The sequence below is a fragment of the Lathyrus oleraceus genome, chromosome 3 (assembly GCF_024323335.1).
Source record: "Lathyrus oleraceus cultivar Zhongwan6 chromosome 3, CAAS_Psat_ZW6_1.0, whole genome shotgun sequence".
Taxonomy (NCBI): Eukaryota; Viridiplantae; Streptophyta; class Magnoliopsida; order Fabales; family Fabaceae; genus Lathyrus; species Lathyrus oleraceus.
In genome coordinates, this window is record NC_066581.1 from 188,951,613 (window position 1) to 188,973,931 (window position 22,319).

The 22,319-nt window shown below is 33.5% G+C and overlaps 2 protein-coding genes across 3 annotated transcripts; both read right to left on the reverse strand.

The window, feature by feature from the left end:
* Positions 1 to 523: 523 nt before the first annotated feature.
* LOC127126181 (sm-like protein LSM2) lies at positions 524 to 5,553 on the reverse strand. Its single transcript, XM_051055064.1, has 3 exons — positions 5,393 to 5,553; positions 5,154 to 5,312; positions 524 to 887 (listed from the first exon to the last, which is right to left on the reverse strand). Exons 1-3 carry the CDS (start codon positions 5,393 to 5,395, stop codon positions 768 to 770), a joined length of 282 nt encoding a protein of 93 aa, XP_050911021.1. The 5' UTR covers positions 5,396 to 5,553; the 3' UTR covers positions 524 to 767.
* Positions 5,554 to 18,220: 12,667 nt separating this feature from the next.
* On the reverse strand, positions 18,221 to 21,695 carry LOC127126180 (BTB/POZ and MATH domain-containing protein 2). Of its 2 annotated transcripts, XM_051055063.1 has the most exons (5): positions 20,956 to 21,130; positions 20,587 to 20,688; positions 20,136 to 20,484; positions 19,339 to 19,615; positions 18,221 to 18,652 (listed from the first exon to the last, which is right to left on the reverse strand). In XM_051055063.1, exons 2-5 carry the CDS (start codon positions 20,616 to 20,618, stop codon positions 18,474 to 18,476), a joined length of 837 nt encoding a protein of 278 aa, XP_050911020.1. In that variant the 5' UTR covers positions 20,619 to 20,688; positions 20,956 to 21,130; the 3' UTR covers positions 18,221 to 18,473. The 2 variants fall into 2 exon arrangements, with proteins under 2 accessions (XP_050911020.1, XP_050911019.1); XM_051055062.1 differs by lacking the exon at positions 20,587 to 20,688 and having other exon boundaries at positions 20,956 to 21,695.
* Between the last annotated feature and the right edge of the window lie 624 nt (positions 21,696 to 22,319).

The window sequence follows — 22,319 nt, forward strand, 5'->3', positions numbered from 1 at the left end:
AATGAGTAATTTATTCGTGCTTCTATATTTATATTATACGTCTCTCACTATCATTTTTAAAAATTAACTCCATTCACCAAATTTATTAACATACACTTAATTTAAAATTTAGAGTCAATTTATATATTGAACAGAACAATACATTTAAATGATGCATATAAAATGACTAAAACAACAACAAAAAAATTTAACATGTTGCGAACATAAAAATAGTGTTCGAGTTTAATGATGTTTAAAACTTCAGATTACTATATTATAAAAGAAAATTATTAAAGTAACTTGAACTCATAGTTAAACAATATTTACAACAATAAGTATGAGTTCAAGTACTCATAGTTAAACAATATTTCCAACAATAGGTGCCTTGAACTCATAGTTAGTAATAATTTCTTTTAATTTCTTTTAACTTATCTGCACAAGTCACATATTGTAGACATGGCAATTTTTGGTTGATGTTTTCAAATATTGTTTTCCGGTCACATATCTGCACAAGTCACAAAATAAACAGGTTTTCTGGATGGAGTAGACATGGCAATTTTGAATCATCTGGTTGGAGTAATGTAAACATTGCATATATTGTGCATTACATCTGTTTTGCATCATTCCAATTGTTATCACTTTTTTTTTTTAAGTAGACCAGAAAACCAGAAAAAATCTTAAGATACATAGCAGTGACATTCTAATAGTTTCTTTCTCAAGCATGAATGATAACATCTATAATATTCCAGCCTATAGATGACTCGTACTACATTACAATAATAACAAAATCAACCACCCCGGGCTTCTCTCCTTGTAGCATCGTGCAATAGTTCAATGTCCACACCTTCTGGAGGCAATTGCACATATCTCACCACTGATCCTCTGATGAAGCAGTTCCTTACAGAAAGCTGACATCAAACAGTAACATGTTACTGACTAAAAAGTAATTGAAATAAAATCAAAATCTGAAGCAAGTTAGGTCAATCAAATTAAGGAAGCCATATACAACAAAGTAATCGGAAAATACATTAAGTTACACTCTTTGCATGCAAAAGCTGATCAGATGATTTGAGAAATTTGTTGAAATTTTAATTATAACTCAGTTCCCTCGAACCCACGTGTAAATTCTTAATTCTGTAAACCTTCCGCAAATATCATTTATCTAATCAATCATCACAACATAGCCACGCATTTATCCTTTTTGGTGCAAAATACAACATATTAAACTCACTACGCTCATATCTTTTTTTAATGACATGCCAAAATTACCTATTATTCAGGACAATAGGAAACTTAATTGTGAGGTATCTCCTTCCGACACTTGTTTACTCATATGATTTTGTCATCCCTTAGTGGATTGTTATGTCTGTGTGGGTGGACCTAACTCAATCCTACAAAATCGACCCGTAGGATGAGGATTGCTCCCACTTATAAACACATGTTCAAGCCATATATTGTCCGATGTGAGACTCTTAACACCCCCTATCACACCTAGAATTGAACGTCTGGAACGTGGAACTAAATGGTAGGTGGTCCGATAGCGGAAACTTGATAGTAGGTGGTCCAACGGATCTTAAACTGGACTCTGATACCATCTCAAAATTTGAGTTTGACCTAACTCAACCCTACAAAACCGACTTGTAGGGTGAGGATTTCCCCCACTTATAAACACAACACATGTCATATCTCTTAACAATGTGAGTCTAAATTAACTCCTTCAAACACAACACAATGAAGGTGTTGGAGGCTGCAATAAAGGCAAGTCAAAGAGCCACAATTAAGGCGACTAGGGACGGACCACAGTTAACATGGAAATTCCAACACCCCCCCCACGTTTGGACCTCAATGAGCCCGAAACGTAGACGATGCGGGAAGCCCAACAAGTGATTTAGGATAGGATCTAATACCATCTCGGAATATGTAGATTGTGTCTAACTCAATCCTACAAAACCGACTTGTAGGATGAAAATTGCCCCCAATTATAAGCATATGTTCAGGCCATACATTGTCCGATGTGGGACTCTTAACATTACATACAAAATATTTGGCTGAAACCCCATGAAAATTTGTAAGAACAGTGGGATCTTAATAGTTTCATGAGCCCGGTGATAGTTTAAGCTACACTACAACGTAAGATAATGACACACGGCCAGCAACAACAACCGTCCATTGATGCCATCAAGAACAATTCTTCACCTGACTTTGTTTCTCATACCAACAATCCGTCCGCCTGTCAAGTCTCTGTTTATCTCTGTCCCTCAGCCCTCAACCTCTCTATCTATGTCTCTTGACTCATTCTCTCTCTCTCTCTCTCTCTCTGCCCTCAACCTCTCTTACTCTGTTTCATTGATCTAAAACTTGCGTTTTTCTGATCTTTTTCACTGAAGCTCTGTTTTTTTATAGTTGAGACTTTGTTCCAGCCTTCAAATATTCCCTCTTGGCCTTTTTTGTGAACTGCACTATTCTTGTAATGCTCATTTTTATCTTTTTGTAATTAGTAATTACTATCAAATAAACACCTAAATTCTTGAGTTTTATCATTAGCAAAAGTATATGATCTTTTATGCTTCGTCTGGTCCTCTATAAGATCAAAATCCCAACATACTTCCCAACTACCAATACCCTTCAAGAGATAAGTTATAACAGTTTAAATTTCTCCAATTTCATAAATAATTAGCATAACAAAAATAGGGAAGATGAACATTAGCAGGCTCACTCAAAAATATGAATTGCCTCTATTATTGCTATAATTGTGCCAATTTACTGATTGTCCAACTCTATTTAAATGTGGATGAAGTAAAAATATCACCTAGTCGAATAAAAATTTTAAGCCATAACATTTAGCAAAAACCAAAGAAACGAAAGCAACATATCAGAGGAAAACATTCCAACAAATACATTCAATATACATCCATTTCAAATTAACAGACAAAGAGCCGTGCAGAAAAATAGTAGAGCAAAGTGACACACCAACAATGAAATCAAGGAACCAAATGCTGACAGCAAAAGATGATGTATTAATGCAAATTTCATATTTAATGGTTCTGCTAAGAGCCCAATACAACAACTAAAGTGACACACCAACAATGAAATCAAGGAACCAAATGCTGACAGCAAAAGATGATGTATTAATGCAAATTTCATATTTAATGGTACTGCTAAGAGCCCAATACAACAACTAATTTCAACATGTTTTGGGATTTGATTAAGATCAAAAATACAGATTACACAAATAAAATCCAGATAATTTAGCATAAAACTATAATCAAAGTATAGTAGTCACATTTTTTCTACTTTCTAAAACTTTTGATCCATAAAAGTGAATGCTACTCATGACGATTGCAAACAAGAAACTTGCACTCCCTTCCTCTGATAGAGACTCGGGTATTATGGAGTGCCCAGGTCCCCATATCGAGTATGGGGTGCTCTGTGAAGTATTTAAGTGGTTTGCTTCTTCCCCCTTTGATGGCTATATTTTAAGGGAGAGTTCCCCAAGTGTTTGAATGCCTATCATTTGTTACCGAAGCTGGTTGCCGGTGGCTCAGAGTGGGCTACCTACAGAAGAGCTGGGCAAAGCCGTGTAAAGTGACTTAAAGCACCAGTTTCCATGACAAAAGCTATTAGGGGTGGTGCTATGATAGGAACATGGGTAGTATAGGGTGCCCAAGTTCCAAATCAAGTAGTATGGTATGCTCAGTGGAGTAATTTTGGTCATGATACAATACAACATCATAAAATGAAAAGAGAAATTAAATGACGGTGTCTCTAATAGATATGATTTCTTGTTGCCAGTTGTCGAAAAATCTAGAAAGTGATCAAAATATAGGTAGGAGAACTAATGGATTTGATTATCAAAATCGTGACAGTGAAATAAAGCAAACTTTTGTGTTGTATATTGATCTAGCTTTTAACTCACATTGTTTGTATCTTATACATATCTACTTCTGTCTCTTCCAAACCAAGTTTGCTTGGCTCTTCTTTGATAACAAAATAGTGTACAATTTTTAGGTGGAATTGAGCATGGAAAATGACCAAGTTACAAGCAAGGAAATGAAAGTTGAGATTCCATCAAAGAGTGAAGTCATGTCAAGTACTGTTGGAGGTTCTAATGTGGGACAAGGTAGACTTATGAGACAGCCTAGTATGACCAAAACTAATTGTCTATGTTCACCAAAACACATCCTGGTTCATTTCGTTGTAGGCTTCATCGTACTCCTAGTCTCCAAAGAACCAAAAGTATGGAACCAGGATCAGTCTCTGATCAGGGATCTACATTAGGTCATGGTTCTATCGTGGATGCTAACAAGGATCAGATGCATTAGTCTTCTATTGAATTTAATGTTCAATTATATTAAGCTGCTATAGTTATTTCTGTTCTGTATAATTATATAGGATTGTTCCAAAATCCATGTCGACCTCTCTGCATTTTGAACGAGAGTCCTTTTATTGATTCTAAATCTGAACTGAGAAATTGGGAAATCTGAACAAAATGTCTTAGTTTTACCCCCTTGATAACTAGCTTTTAAGGGAGAGTTCCCCAAGTGTTTGAATACTAACCGCCCTCCCTAATCACAAAGAAGCATAAACCTAAAGCAGGTCATGAGCTAAATATCAACGTCTTGAACCCTAAAAGTCATCACTAGTGTTAGGGGTCGAAGAATGGTAAATGACATAATCTGAGTCATGAGAGGTCCAAGGAAAAACTCCTGCAAAAACAGTAATTGTAAAAAACATGGTACCCTGAACCACATAGTCCATATTTTCAGCTTTATACAAAAGTGAAATTCTAAAGTCTCCTAAATTTTCTAAAACAAGAAAATACCCTTTCCATCCTCTGTAGTTTTTCTTTCTAAAAAGACTACTACAATACCTTCAAACTAAGTATCCTCCCCAGTTTCCAAATCATATCCACTATATAACTAAGACCTAAAGCTAAACAAATACTTATAAATTAACCAATAAATAAGCACACAAGTTCCCAATTTGAATCCTAATGCATCACACCACAAATCGTAATCAAACAAATACCTAATACACATATATCATGTCTTGATCCTAGAAAACCCTAAACCCTAAATTTAATTTTAATACACCATAAACCCTAAATCCGCTACCCGAAATCCATACAGTTAAAAAACTAACAATAATAAAACCCTAGAGAGAGAGGTGGATACCATGTGAGGGTACTTGTCTTGATCAACAACACGAGTATTTTCGAGCTTGATGTTGAGGTATTGATCAACAGAATGCAATGTCCCTCTGATGGCCAAATCGTTCTTGAGTTCTACCGTCACTTCTCTTCCCACCAAATCTTTGAAGTACGAAAAGAACAACTACATACAAAAACACCAAAAGCAAACATCAAACTACAGAAACTGAATCAGAAAGGAAACACAAAGGGAGAGAAGATTACCATTTTCGGTACTATGAGGAACTAGGGGGAGTGAAAGGGAAAGACAAAAAAGCTAGTGGTAGTGGTAGAAACAAAGGACAGAAGAATTTAACCCCAAGCCTCCGCTATATATATAAATTTTAAATAATAATAATAATTGAAAGAGTAAAATATTGCGACTGGAGGAGATCCTCTCAAATTTTAAAAGAAAATAGTTTTGATCAAATAAATATTCAATTAAAGTTTAAATAGTTTTTGTTTTTTATTTTTTATTTTAAATAATTCTTTAATGTATATATATATATATAGGAATTAATTACTATACGCTGTCAGTGTAAAAAGATTTACACTGCAGATTTATCACCGTCACCCGTTTGTATTACTTTATAGATTTTTAAAATAAAAGTCAAACTTATTTCAATATCCAACATATAGAATTAATTGACGGTGTAAAATCTTTTTACACTAACAATATATTTCAATTAAATTTATATATATATATATATATATATATATATATATATATATATATATATATATATATATATATATATATATATATATATATATATATATATATATATATATATATATATTTCTCCTTTGAGTGACATTTGATTTCTAAAGCATGTGTTATTGGTGTCAAGTGTCCATCAATAATTTTAAGGATGAAATATCAAAAGAAGTTCAACATTTTAAAATTATTTTTAAAATATATAGAGAAGAAAATCAAAAACTCCAAACTTACATTGGCAATGATATATGTAAACCTTCGATGTCACATATTAAATTTTTGTATTTTTTAAATTTAAAGTGTTTATTAAATTAATATAACTAATTTATTTCAAATTAATAATAAAGTCAACTAATTTAATAGTATTTGTTAAGGTCATTTTAGTTTTAGATAATAATTTATTAACTTTTACGTCATAAAATCCATTGGCTCTCGTCTCCCTTTGTCTAAAGATGTTCCTAACGACTACCAGGCAATTTGCAATAAGGCATCCCATAAGTTGTTTGACTTGATGGGGAATCACCTATTAAGGGTCTTGTTGATGGTGTGAGTCCAGCATGAGAATCATTCCCAAATTGTGAATGAGTTGAAGTACAAGTTCTCTATTTTCAAGGGGAATCTCGTCATGTGTCAGGAGATAGTGAGGATCCTGATTAAAGATAAGGAAGATCTGAAACTTAACCTTATAACGGTTGCGCTGGAGGCTTAGGCTCTCGTTGCCTTAGAGAATAGCTTGAAAGAATCCGTTGAGGATGTCATATACTCTAAGAAGAAGTTGGAAGAGAGTTTTTCACACTTAAAGATGAATTAATGGACACTTTTGATCAATATTTTGAGAGGGCGGATGAGCGAGTAACTTTCCTTTACTCTGAGCTAGACCTGAGTCAATCAGATCTCTTTAAAGTGGTTCGTGATGGCCAATTGGTGGAAGAAGATGAAGTGTCTCCTCTTAATGAGTCTAGCATATTTTCTGATGGGGGCGTTCTGAATGAACCTGAAGGCAACGAATCAGGGAATGAGAAAATTCTCTAGTAGGATTCTACTCGCCAAGAGAATGTTTTTTTAGGAAAGACGAGTTCTTCTGTAACCATGTCCCTAGGGGATTTTTTTAATGATTAATGGCACCTTTAAGGATTTTCATTTGTATTTTTTCCCTTGTGATCTTTATTAATGAAATGGTGGCTTTAGACGCCTTTTACTTATTTTCTTGAGCAAGCTATTTTTTTAGAATGCTCTGAACAGGTTTCTCGTCATTGTATGACTCAGTAAGGCGGAAACAATTTCTACATGAAGATCCAACATAAGTAACTGTCTCATGGGTGGTAAGGCTTCCTTCATGAGGATCCAACAAAAGTGATTGCCTCATGGGCGGCGACGATTCCTCCATGAAAATCCAACATAAGTGATTGCCTCATGGACGACAATGATTCCTCCATGAGGATTCAACATAAGTGATTTCCTCATGAGCGACAAGGATTCCTCTATTTGGATCCAATGTAAGTGATTACCTTATGGGAGGCAATGATTCCTTCATTAGAATCCAACATAAGTGACTTCCATATGAGCAATTTTGATAAAATTCTCAACATCAATCCTCAATTCTTGCAAAAACAAAGTGGAAGTATTCCAAAATTCATATAATAGCATGAGGAACCTCGTTAAAAACCCATGCACCTTGTTACTAAATGTAAGGGAAAAGAGTTCCCCAAAAAATAAATAATTTCTGAGAACTAAATTGTACACTCAACAAAGATGGTATATTGTCTTAACTAATTCAAACTAAACAAAATATGGCATAACGTCTAAAGAAAACGATGGCCTTTGAATGGCATATTCGTCTGCCACCTTCATGTTTATTTGGAACAGGATGGATAAATATTCATTGTCGAGAGCTATATTGAATTTTATGTTTCTTGCTTCAAGTCTACAACATTCACTTCATATGCCTCTGGCTGTTAGGATTTGACCACGACTTTAGTTGTTCTATTTAGCTTCAAATTATCCAGATAACGTTTCCTAGTTGTCTCCTAGTCCTCTTAGATAACCCCAAATCTCCCATCAGTCATAGGTTACTTCATTCATAGGTTCAGTATGGACATGGCGGCTCTCAGATGATTAAAAATAAGTTATCATTGAAATTGTAGTCATCGTCGATATTGTTATAGTTTTGATGATTTGTCAATTTGTGTGTATATCTATTATTTAATTTATCGTGTATATGTACTTTGTCAATTATATGTGTTGGGAGAAAACAAACAAATCCTAAAGAAAAATAGGAACACAAGAACATAACAAGGAAACTCCAAAAACCATTAAAAAAATCACGATTGTTGTAAAATGACAACTAGAGAATAACACTATGTGAAAATTGTTACAACACATAATATACCCTCAACTAACTCAGACCCCCAGTACACTCACACCCTCCAAAATAAATATTTATCTACATCTTCACAACACTCTAATACAAGAGTGTAAGAGAATAAAGAAAGTCAAATACAGGCTTAAAGTGCTTTTGACTGGTGCATCTTGGAATGAAGAACTTGAATTATATATATAGCCTTGGACTCCCTCTTCCTTCATAAAACTAAGTGATGTGGGACTTTAAAGAACTTGTATTATGTATATATAGTATTGGATTCTATCTTCATTCACAAAACTAAGCGATATAAGACTTCTTCAACATATATATTTTCAACAACCCCAATAATCTCCATCTTGATTGAAAATAATACATATTTTCATTGTCTTCATCGACAATCATATTCCATCATAAAGAGTATAGTCACTTGAAGCTACACCACTCCAGGAATTTTCACACTATCTTCCCTGACAATCATAGTTTTAAAAACTATCATACTCTCTCAAGAAAAATATATTTCGCTTAAAGATAAACCATTTCAAGAATTTCACATTGTCATCACCGAAAATCAAATACTTTATCATGAAGAATAAATTTCACTTGAAGTTAAACCACTCCAAGAATTTCACATTGTCTTCACCGACAATCATATTTTTAAAAAAATATCATACTATAACTAAATAAGAGTATACTTCACTTGAAGCTAAACCACTTCAAGAATTTTCACATGTCGAAAACCAGGTTGAAACACTATGGTGAAACTTCCTTGTTGGTATGAAGCTCTTCAGCCATCGACATAATCTTGCACCTTGTGTAATCTTGATTGTATCAACACATATTTAACTTGAACTTTTCACATGTCAACAAATATTCTTCAATCAATTTTCTCTAGCTCAAACTACACAGTGGAATTTTTTAACTGCAACTCAACAACTCCTTCACAACACTACCCTTCTTTTTTAATGTGGAAGATCAGACAAAACTGCAACCACAAAGCATACAAAGAACACTTATCCCTGGATCGAACCAAAAGCTCTGATACCAGTTGTTGGGAAAAAAAACATAGCATAAAGAAAAAGAGGAACACAAGAACATGACGTGGAAACTCCAAAACTGGAGAAAAAACCATGACTGTTGTCAAATGGCAACCAGAAAATAACATTATGTGAAAATTATTACAACATATAATATACCCTTAACTAACCTAGACCCCCAGTACACCCACACCCTCAAAAACGAATATTTAACTATATTTCACAACACTCTAATACAAGAGTATAAGAGAACAAAGAAAGTCAAATACAATCTTAAAGTGATTTTGACGGGTGCATCTTGGAATTAAGAACTTGAATCATATATATAGTCTTGGACTCCTTTTTTCCTTTACAAAACTAAGCGATGTGAGACTTCAAAGAACTTGTATTCTATATATATATATATATATATATATATATATATATATATATATATATATATATATATATATATATATATATATATATATATATATATATATATATATATATATATATATATATATATATATATATATATATATATATATATATATATATATATATATATATATATATATATATATATATATATATAGTCTTTGACTCTCTCTTCATTCACAAAACTAAATGATGTGTGACTTCTTCAACATGTATATTTTCAACCAACCCCAACAATATGATTATGTGTTGTTTGTATAATTCATTTATGTAATTCATTTGGAATCATTTGTATTCATTTTCTTTGGCTATGACTAGTTTTTTTCTTTTGAGAACATTTCCACTCATTGTTTTAGTAGTTGTATCCATTTTTTTAATCATTTTTTAGCCTAGCTATGTGTTTTATATCAATGTCTGAAGTATTGCTTCAATCACAAGTTAGAATGCTTGAATCAAGGTTGTAAAGATGTTTGATTCGAATCATCCATAATGTGAATCGAATCATGAAGCATTGTGAAAGATAGGATTTTGGCTCTGCCTCATATGAGTAGAATCATAGAAGAATGTGACTTGAATTACAACTCTTCATGACTCGAATCATAACCTTTTCTTTTCTTTCTAACATTTGATTCAAGTTGTTGTTTCTTTGATTTGAATCATAACTTTATCATTTGACAACAATTCTTTTTTTGTGTCAAACTAAGTTATCAAGGAAGTGAATACGCATGAGAGAAAAAGTAAGAACTTCTCAGAAAAAGTATGGAATCAAAATCTCTTGAGAAATCATTATGTTTCTTGTATAAGAACAAGAAATCATATATATATATATATATATATATATATATATATATATATATATATATATATAGAGAGAGAGAGAGAGAGAGAGAGAATTGATCAATCAATTGATGGAATTTATTAATTTATAAACATTCACAAAGAACCTAGAAACCCATTTTTTCCAAGAACCTAGAATGTTCTTCATTCGCAAACACTTATCTCATTGTTGATACCTTGTGATTAACCTCCTAGAATGTGAATCTTATTAAAATTAGCTTGGTGTGTGTGAGATTCTTTAGATACTATTCATCATCTTCAACCTTTGTCAAGAACCATAGTTTTGAATCTCTAAGTCCAAGGATTGAGTGTGAGAGTTAGACCAATGATACATTAGAGAATCTAATGTTTTTCTTTGAAGTTGTGTTTTTGTGTATCAAGTTGAAGAGTCAGGAAATTTTGTTCTCTATGGGACAAATGTTGGACTAGATATTGAGATAACTTGTCTAACTTCTTGAACCAGAACGATAGTAATATGACAACAATAAAACAATATAGAAGGTAGTAAAATAACACAAGAGATTGGTAACCCAGTTCGGTGAAACCACACCTACGTATGGGGGCACTCTATCCAAAAAAATAAATTCACTATTTTGAATTAGTACGCTTAGTGTTACATGAACCAACAAACCTTGTGTTGTTTAAAGCCTCTTCCTAATCCTAGTGACTTTCTATTTAAGGATTCCCCCTAAATATGAGAACTTACTCACTTTCTTCTTAATAACATAACCTATGATTGATATTTACAACTCAATGAACAATGTTGAATATTACAACTTAACTAAGGCAAACCAACTATGTCAAGTTACTAAAACATAGTGGTGTACAACATTAGATTCAACATTAATCTAGTTATGACATTAATGTGGAATATAAGTAACAAATACTCAAACCCTAGCACAAAGAACCTAGTTCTTGCGCACCAAAACTCTTATCAAAAAGGAGAATTGAGTCTTCTTATATAGCAATATCTTTTGGGCTTTTTCCACTTGGATATCTGCATTTAATTCGTCCAAAAAATAGCTGAATCGGTTGGATATGATTTTCTCATTAAATCTCTTCAAAATATATGATTTGTTATATTTAAAATTCAAATTTAAATCACATTTAAATTTGATTTGAACATCTCCATCTGTCAAACAAATCAACCAAACATTGCTAAAATAATTATAGTAAATCTTATTGAATCTCAATAAAAATTATGCACCAAACAACATCCATCAAGGACTGTTGAATAAGGTCATATGTTGTATTGCACGTGTTGGAACATTGGGTTCCACATGTTGTACCAGTACATCTTATTTAACTCCAATCCATATCTAGTCGATCTTCTATTATAGAGTGAATCTTAGATAGAGAAAATACGAACCATCTTCAATTTACACCTATTTATTTCCAAGAGACCAGATGTTGCAACCCACGTGTTGGAAGATCATGTTCAACATGTGTCCCTTCTGCACCAGAACCAAGTCGAGAAAACTCTGTGTTTGTTTGCATAACCCAACCAATCTCAAAAGGACCAACAATCTCCCCCTTTGAAATATTTTGGAAAATAACTCTTCAAGCACCAAATAACTAAGTATCACAAGTATAATTAGACCAACAACAGTAGTAGCAGAAGAATATAAATCATAGCATATAGTAGCAACAACAGATGCAACACAAATTATAGCATAACTCATAAATTATGAGGTAGTTACACACACAATGTCATGAGTTTGCTACACACAATGATTCATAAACATATATATGCAATCATTCAAGATTAGTTATCCATGCATGTGCACGTAGGTTAGTAGTCAGTAGTCAGAGATCATAAGCTACTTCTAACACACCTAGAAATTCAGCAATCACGTCAGATGAAGGCCAAATGCTTCAGCAAGAATGCACACATAAAATTAGTTAGTACCAGACAAATCAGTCATTACTAAACACATCAGAGATTAGTAGAGTTAGTAGTTAGACAAACCATTACTCTCCCTTTTTGGCATGATTTGGCAAAGGTATTCCTCAGCAAGATTAGTCAGTCGGGCCAGAGGTTAGTATGTTAGCACAGATACAAGACTGAAAATGAGCAAACAAACAAAATGTTGAACCTGATGCTTGAACATCAGTTCTTATCATTCAATAGTTGGTGATACTGGGTTCAAAAATTTCAAGGTTACATCACCATTACTAGCAAAAATTACCCATGTAAGGGCCAAACAACAAAATAGAAGAAAACGATGTAGAATAACTAACAACCAGTTACATCAAGTACCACATGTCAGACCAGATGTCTGGCATATCCTAGTTGATAACACAAAACAACTTACTCTTCAAAGTTGACCTCTTCTATTTAGATTTATTTCTCCATCATTCTCATTTGATAATAGCTTGATCAAATCACCCACCTTATTATTTATGATGGTACTTGAAGTTATTATTGCTTAAAAAGCCTTTGACACTTCCATTAGTTCATGCAGAACCTCCTCTTTGGTGACTTCAGAACAATAACTTCCACTAGCAGTATGACTATGACTCCTTGGCACCTCAATGTCTGAAACATGTGATCCAACAAAGAGTTTGTAGTCCAAAGCCAGTGTACCTGGATTTTTGTTCTTGATTTCATTTGCGTGTAGTATTTGGGGATGTTGCTTAAATATGATTCCAATGATTAAATATGGAAAGGCGATGGGAAGTTTTACTACATAAAAGTCATCATGTTTCATTATCTGACCAAAAACATGTTCCCCAAAGTTCAGCTTGGACTTTGTTCTAATTTGAAAAACAATCTTGGCCAAGACAGGTGTGATGCTTGAGCTATGGTTATTGGGAATCTAATTTGTTGCACCTATTCTATTCAGCACAACATATTTCACACTCAGACTTGAGGAAAGTAAGCTTTTCTTTGGCCACCGTTTGACTTGATTAGCTGTGAATTCTCTAACCACTTTGTCCAGAGAAGGAACCCCATCAGATTTAACAAACTTTCTTCTTTCTAGATAGGCATTGATAACTTCAAGTGATAACTACACATAACATCCTCCGACATAGACTTCGTAGAATTCTTTGCTCCCTTCCTTATTGCATTTACTTGACATATTAACAATAAATTCTTGGACAAGCTTCTCGTAGCAAGGACCATTGTCTGTCACAGTTTTCACCAAACCAGTTTTCTTTAGTAAATCCTAGATTTCTTAACAGTCAAGATTGTCTTTACTCGTCTCCTTTTCTAAAGCAACTCTTCTTTGGCACACAAATCTCCACTTTTTAACACTTTATTCGGAGTGAAAAGACACATTGTCCAAAGGAGCAACAAGAATATTCTAAGGCACCATTTTGCGTCTCATCTTCTTTCTGGAAAAAGGCACAATGTCAAGGACACCTGCTTCAACATTTGATTCCTGGTCACTTGAAACTACAAAGTTCCTCTAAGAGTTTTTATTTTCAAGACACTTTCTTTTATTTTTCTCTGTTGAGGTATTTTTTCTTTCTTTTTCTTTTCATCATAAATAACTCTAGTCAATCTTTTCAAAGCAAGTTCTTCATTTGTTTCAGTTTCTTCTTCAACATCCACCACCTCCTTAACATTCTCTTTAGTGTTCTTGTCTCGAGATCTAGTTACACTCCCGATGAGACTCTTCATTATATGGGTAATGTGAAGATTATCATTCTCATTTGGTTCATCATTCCTAGCCTCTTGCCTGTTATCTTGATCACCAGGAGAATCCTTAATACTTCATTGTTTTCGTCACATGACTTTCTTAGAACTTCAGCCTTTACATTCTTTTCTCCTTGAACTTCATGATCTTAATTCTGATCATTCTTAGTAGTTTAGTCTTCAGAAAAGTCTGAGCCATCATTTTCATCCACAGGAGCTTCCACAGCTGAACCAATGGGATGTTCAACGTAGGGTTCATTAGATGTTGGAACTGATGCTTTAACATTCAGTTCAACATGTTGATCATCATGGGATGTTAGTAGGAATCCTGGTTCTCTTTGACATACCTTTCTCGCTCATTTTGGTACAGGATTGAGAATTTTTGATGAATAAGAAGTGAAGCATATGTGCTAGAAAAATATCTATGTTCTATAACTTAAATTACCCGGCTAGGTCCTCATACATTAGAATGAATGATATCAAAAAGGGAACAAACTTGTAATTGGGTACTGATAGGAAAGGAAGAATGAACATGTTTCTCAAGATAATAAGATTTACAATCTAAAGCCTATAACTAAGACAAGTGAAGAAACATAACTTTGAACTTCTTAAGACTTGGATGATCTAATGAATAATGAAAAAGACTTGGAGACTCTATAATAGAAGTGGAATTAATTCTAGATGGAGACTGAAGGTAGTAAAGTCTATGCGACTCATATCCAGTATCAATCATATGCTTCGTACTCCGAACCTTTATAACAAAGGGATATAGAGTAAAAGTTATAGAAAAATTTAGACTTTTAGTCAAACGACTAACATAAATTAAATTAAATGGATAATTTAAACTAAAATAACATAGTAAAGGGATAAAGATTGAAGAGGGTGGCTTTACCAATTCCAATAGATTTACTTTTTTATTCATCTGCAACGGTAATATGATAGGGTTTTAGGTTGGAATATTTGTTATAAAAGAGATGGATTACTATAAACATGATTGGAAGCTCCAGAGAGGGACTTTAAAATTACCAATGTGAGTAATTGTTGTTGATGAGAATGCCTACGAAGCCTAAATTTGCAAGTATGTCTGGTAATTATCATCATATACCATATTTTGGTTTGTGCATCTCAACACAAAGTTTTTTCCACTAACATTAGACTGAGTCATGTTTATTCGTTTTTCTAGATAGTCAATAAGAGAGTAACACTTATATTTGGTATGACCAAACCTCTTACAATAAGTGCACTGAGGACGTCATCCACCACGACCTTCTCGACCACCCCCATGACCATGACCCCATCCTCCACAACCTAAAAAATTAGAAGCTAAAATGGAAGACTTTATACCATTTCGGGGTGCATTCACCTTGTTCCTTCAGGATTAGGTAGGTGTATGAGGCGACAAATCATTTTTTATGGAGTCTCGGACGCAATAAGAAACTGTCTTCAGGTTGGCTCGTAATTTGTATGAATGACATAAATCATGTAGGCATTATCCAATTTAAAGATCATCTTCTTTGAATCCTCACTAGTAGTAAGAGCTTGAGCTCGATTAACATAAGATTTGATGTTGTCCTCTGTCATTTTAAGGTTGGAAAAATTATAAATAACATTATAAAGTTGTTGGATATATTAGAATAAACATTTTTAGCCATTAGCCAAATATCATAACATGTTATATATGAGCTATCGTGAACCAACAAAAAAGGCTCGATGGATTGCCACATAAGAGAGACTAATTGACAACTTGCTTGCTCTCAGTCATCACCCAACTTAATGAGATGTTCTAAGAGCTTTTGCTCAATAAACCACATCTTGACCGCAACTGACCAATTTAAATAATTTTCATCCTCAAGTTTCTATGAGGTTATATAAGATTGATGAGAAGACAAAGGAAACAAAACTTTTACTTAAAGACTCGAGTTTGTATGAACTCATCTTGTACACCACTTATATACAAGTTGTTGTTGTGCAGAAAAGAAAAACAGTAACAAAAACAAAGGTTGTTGTTGTGCTGGAAAAGTGAAACAAAGGTGGTTGTTGTGCAAAAAAGAAAAACAGAGGTTGATCAAAAATAAACACGCGTGGCAGTGCGTAGGGCTGAGCATGACGGTGAATTTTTAGTTTTCGTCCAATATGACGATGGTGAGTCGAATAGAATGACTGACGTGAACAAAAGGATTTCTATCTTTTAACTTTCAGTGTAATAATGTCGTATGTGACTATGACATATAGGATTTTGACGAACCTAAAATTGTCGCTATGGTACCAACTTGACAATAAGAAATTGATACTAAATGACTTGAGAATTTAACTCTCAGCTTTGTCTTATTTATATCGAATATAATACAATGAAGGGTCAGAAAGTTAAATATGTCTGTGGTCTTTCTAAATATCTCAAATTTCGTTTTTAGTTCCTCAAAATATTTCCTTCAAAGAATGATCCTCCTAAAAATCCATCCACATTTTTGGTCCCTCCTGCAACTTAGCGATGATTTTTACAACTTAGCGACATAATTAATGACAATTTTAACGACGATTTTGACGACGGATTATTACTTAACTACTGAACTAGCGACAGTTTTAGCGACAATTTTAATATTATGGGTTAAAAGTGTGGATAATTTTTTTTAAAAAGATCATTATTTAAAATAAATAAATTTGAGAGACTAAAAATAAACTTAAAATATTTAAGAGGACTACAAACATATTTAACATAATACTTTTGAAAAAAATGAAAAATTAAGTTGGGTGATGACTGAGAGCAAGCAAGTTGTCAATTAGTCTCTCTTATGTGATAAATGATATTTAACAACTTTATAATGAAAAATTATGTAATAAATGATTTTTACATAAAAATCTCTTTGAAAAAAATGAAAAATTAATACATAATCAATACATATCAATCCTAATAATTATATAAAAATCATATAACCAAATCATATCATATTTCAATCAAATCATACCCTATGAGAAACATAAATAAACAAATTTAAAATTAAGAACGGAGGTGTTGGTCTGGTATTGGCATGGAGATGCTGAAAACTAATTTTGAAACACTTTCTCTGTTCTATTTATATAAAAAAAATTATTTCTTATATTAATCGAATATATAATGTAGTTAGACAAAATATAAACCAAATACATTTGTTATTGAATAAAAATATAGATTAGATACATTTGTTATTAAATGAATCTAGTGCTCCCTCCGTAACATATATTAGGAATGATGAAAATAATACTTTTTTTATTTTTTAAGTGTTATTTTTTAATTATTGTTATTTTTTAAACAATGATTTTATACCCTTAATGTTTTAGAAATTTATTTAACTTTTTTTACTCTCCATAATAAATGACTTATGGATAATTTTGATAATACTATCCTTATTATTATTCAAATAATTGTTCTTTTACAATATCCATATGTCAATGCAATATTTATTATTATTTTTCCACTATTTTTATTTATTAGTTTTCACTTTATTCAACTATTCTTTTAACTATAATTAATAGAGATATTATAATAAATAATATTAATTTTATTATCAAAATCGACACATTAAGATCCTTAAATTGATAATGTTTTCAATGCCGGTTATTATTCCGGGTCTGCCGCAACAAGTGCAGCTGGCTGTCAGAGTTGGTGTTGCCTAGTAACGAATTGGTGTTTTCTAAGTAAGACACATTTAGTGTATCGTATTTGGGGTAAGGTAACCAAAAAATTGCTGCCAACCATTTTAAAGACAGTTTCACAATAAAAATGAGTTCACATCACATGGAAAACAAGGATCCCCCATCTTGTAGATCAGAAAAGCTCACTTAACTTTTCTCATCTTCAAAACAGAAGATCCATTTCGCATCAAGATTTGAATACAGCCCTATAAAGGGTGCTTCCCAATTATCAGAAGTTAAACAATAATGAAATGGAAGGGGTCTTCTGTGAGAAGATGCTTCTAAAGGGTGCTTCTCAAATATCTTAAAAGATAATTTGAGCTACTAGATTGAAGATAAAGGCACAATTCAATTGACAACAATAAAAGAGTACAAAAACAAGAGCAGTGATCAATACTTTCAAACAAATGTTTTTAAACAATATACTACAGAAACCTATTAGAACAGTAACAAACAACACCAACACAAATTACATTTACATCTCTCTTACACAAGAATAGGCTAAGAAAATAAAAAATTGCCTCTAATCCTATAAACGATCAACATCCTCCCTCTAACTATGGCTCTCCCTATCATTTAAAAAGGAGAGTAGAAGAGGGTAGTACAGAAAGCTGCTCAAGTCACTAAAGCCTTTGCTTCACCCGCCTCCCATTTATGTCACTGCCATCAAGTATTGCTTCATTCCTATGCTTGCACATAAAGTCCGAATGCTCTGTAAATCTAGCCACGTACTCCAGTAGCTCAGTCAGAACAGGCGGGCAACTTTCCTTCAAGTACTCAAATCCATCAGTTTGCATCACAGCTGAAGAACCCAAAAAGGTACACAGATAGTTCAGTAGATAATAATACTTCTGGATGAAAAATAAAAAAGGACATTGACATCATAAGTTTTGTTCAAGCGCAGATAAATTTCCAACAGAATTATGGCGATATCCATCGATAACCTACGCAATTAGATGTTTTGATTGCAAACATGATAATAACATATCCTGGAAGAGAGCATACTAATTGTACTATGATCTACGCATCACCTTTGTCTTCTTTTCAGATAATAAATTTTTTTTGGAGTGAGAGAATAAGGAAGCAGAAAGATAGAATCCCCACAGAAAGAGGTAAAATAGAAGTGTAAAAATATTTATAAATAACATTTGCTAGTACAAATTAACTGGCCACACAACTTGAGAGTAAAAACATGGGCGAACACTGAACTGCATGGATAAATTAGTAATAAATGGAAAAGGCTGACAAGAAAGCCAAACCATATGATTCCTTCACAGTTTAGCCTTTTTTTTTCATTGAACAAGTCCAAACAGGAGGGCCTAATAGTGACAGGCTGACAAAAGATAACATTCAGCAGTGAATCTAACTTTGAATGATAGTTAGCTTCACTAGGAGTTCAGACTTTTTAGTGTAAAACGTACTCACTGATATCATAATCAGTTATCAGTTAGCTATTAAGTATAATAAGTTTAGAGAAGAAAAGCACACCTCTGAGATTTTCGGAGGTAGCAATAAACTTGAGACAGACTGCTTTCAGCTGGAAACAGTGGTGCTGCTCTGCCAAGGCTAAAGTCGTAGCCACAGTATTTATGGCAACATCTTCACATAGACTCGCTTCACATATAAGCCTGAGCCTCTCCAAAGCATACCGATCAGCAGCCGCTAGAAGATGTTGGGCCATCAAGGTTGTTGCCCATTTTGTGTTCATACCGGTAAGCTCTTGCATGTCAGGCAGTGAGTCCCAGTATATAAAATGAAGCAATGCCTACAAACAATAAAAAAGGAACAATGACGGGTCATTAAACATGCATTTTCCCCCGCATAGTTTTCAAGCTCAATATTGCCTCGCTCTCATTCAACACAAGGTTTGCAACTTGCAAATGTATTTTGTTACAAAAGGCAAAACAATGGCATATCCTCCTCATCAAATCAATTTAAGAAAAAAAAACTTATTTAAGTTATTGCAACTCAATTTTCTATGCATATTTAAGATAGTAAGTTAAATATCAAGTCTTTCACAAAAAACCGTCTCATAAAAAATGTCATATTTGAATAATTCACTGTTCTTAAGGAAATGATTAGATGTGTTATTTTTTATGATAAATTAATAGTATTTACTAAAATACCCCTATTAATTGCAGTTAAAGTAGTGGTTGGATAAAATGAAAGTTAATAAATAGGGGTATGATAGTGGAAAAATAATAATAAATGCTGCATTGATATGGTAAAAACTGGAGCTTTGAAGTAATGAGACACTTTTATGAGACGGAGGGAGTAAGTAATACCTTAAAAACTGGAGCTTCCATGTCTTCAACTTTAATACACCGGGTATTATGATCTTTCATAGGACCAAAAAGCTGGGCTCTGAAAACAGGTGAACGCGCAGCTAGCACCAATTTATGAGCAGTAAAAACTTCCCCATCCACTTCAAAACTCACATCATTTCCTATACCAGTTTCCAACAGTTGACCAAATTGGTGACCAATGTTAGAAGATGGTATTGCAATGGAATATATCTTTGGGCCTTCTGTGTGTGACCTCACAACACCAACACTACAATTTACAGAGAGGCAGTCATCTTTAAGGTAGTCTGATGTCTCTAAAGCCGTCCTCTTAAAAAACCGCTTGTAACCCCTGAAACACAAGATACAAAATAATCAGCATCAGCTATTTGAATGTGTGTAAAAACAACACTAGTACACAATGTAAACTATTATCTCCAAAGTCAATATATACCAATCAAATGGCATGATCCCTTCCCCAACCATTCTCAACAGCGCCAGTCACCCACACAACACGATGTGGAGCAGCCAAGCAAGAGACAAAAATATTTCATCCCTTAATCATACAACAAAATAATATTCCATCAGACAAATAGAACAATCACACGACACCCCATAATTGTTAGCTTATACTTCATTAGAAAATGATCGCACAACCATATCATCAATAACACGTAAGATCAAACCTTCATCAAAACTCTATCACATGGATTTTACACGCAAGGTAACATGATCAAAACAATGATAATTGGAACAAAATAAAAATTAAATTTTTAACAGTTAAATATAAAAAAAAAAACTCTAAAAAGAATGGAGAGCCTACCACATACTGCCGCGGTATTTTAAGGTGTAAGGCCCGCTTTCAAGAGTCCTCTCGAAATGACTATGAACCTTATGCCTCTCCTTCCCACTCTGATCTAAAAGGGTCAACTCAAACAGAGCTCTAACATCAGTGCCTTCGCTAGCGAGCGCGATGAAGAGGGAGACGTAGGTAGCATTATCCTCAACACTCTTTCCATCAGGGTAGAAATAGATTGCCCAATCGTACCCACCCACAGAGAATATATCCGACGCTATGTATTTCCCAATCCCGATCCCCTTCGACAACGAGTACCCCGTGATCTTGAACTGGTGAGATCCTTTCACTGTCTCCGTGATCGAAGTCGACGAGGTTGTCGCCGGTTCCGATGAGGAAGACGGAGAACATGAACTGGACGATGGCTTCGCGGTTTCTCGGAGAATTTTACCCATGCGAGAGCCACCGTTAGGAAATCGGGGGCTTTTTTATTTCAATCGCACGGAAACGTCGTCGATCGAGGGGGTTAGGGAAAAAGGAAGAGATTGGGATCGATGCGGGAAATCAGTGTACTAATTAGGGATCTGAATTGGGGAATTGAGAGTTTGATGAGGAAATCTAGGGTTCTATTGATGACAGTTGTGAGATTCTGAAAGAGGAATTTCTAGGGTTTGGGACGATTTGGGGGAACGTGGAGAAAGAGAGAGAACAAGAATGACGAAGAAAACACAATAACTGAAATGACGGATAGAGGCTTTCGGTAATGAAATGAGCATGTCTTTAAATAAGATTTTTTATAAATTTATTAAGATTATAAAATATTTTTTGTTTCTCAAAAATATAAAATGTTTTTCGGACAGAGTAAATAGAGTTATTAGTTATTGACGAGACGATCAAAAGGTATCTGAACAATCTTTTTAAAATGTTCTCTAACATCCACTTTTTTGATGGGTTGAAAGTGGCTTCTTACTATAAAAATTGACAATTTTTTATGCTATCTTATGAGATGGAAAAATACTTTAAAATATTTAAAATATTCTTTAGATTTTGAAGTCAAAACGTCAATTGATGCGTTTATGACGACAAAAATATTTGGTACGCGAGAAGAGCTTATCAGATGGATTAAAGAGGTTGAAATCGATAATAAAGTAACTGTTATTATCAGTCGTTCAGATACTGAAACGGGGAAGAGAGGGAGAAGTAACAAAATAATATTTATAGATACTACTAATGCGTTTATGACGACAGAAAGATTTGGTACACGAGAAGAGGTTATCAGATGGATTAAAAAGGTTGGAATCGATAATAAAGTAACTGTTATTATCAGTCGTTCGGATACTGAAACGGGGAAGAGAGGGAGAAGTAACAAAATAATATTTGGTTGTGATAAA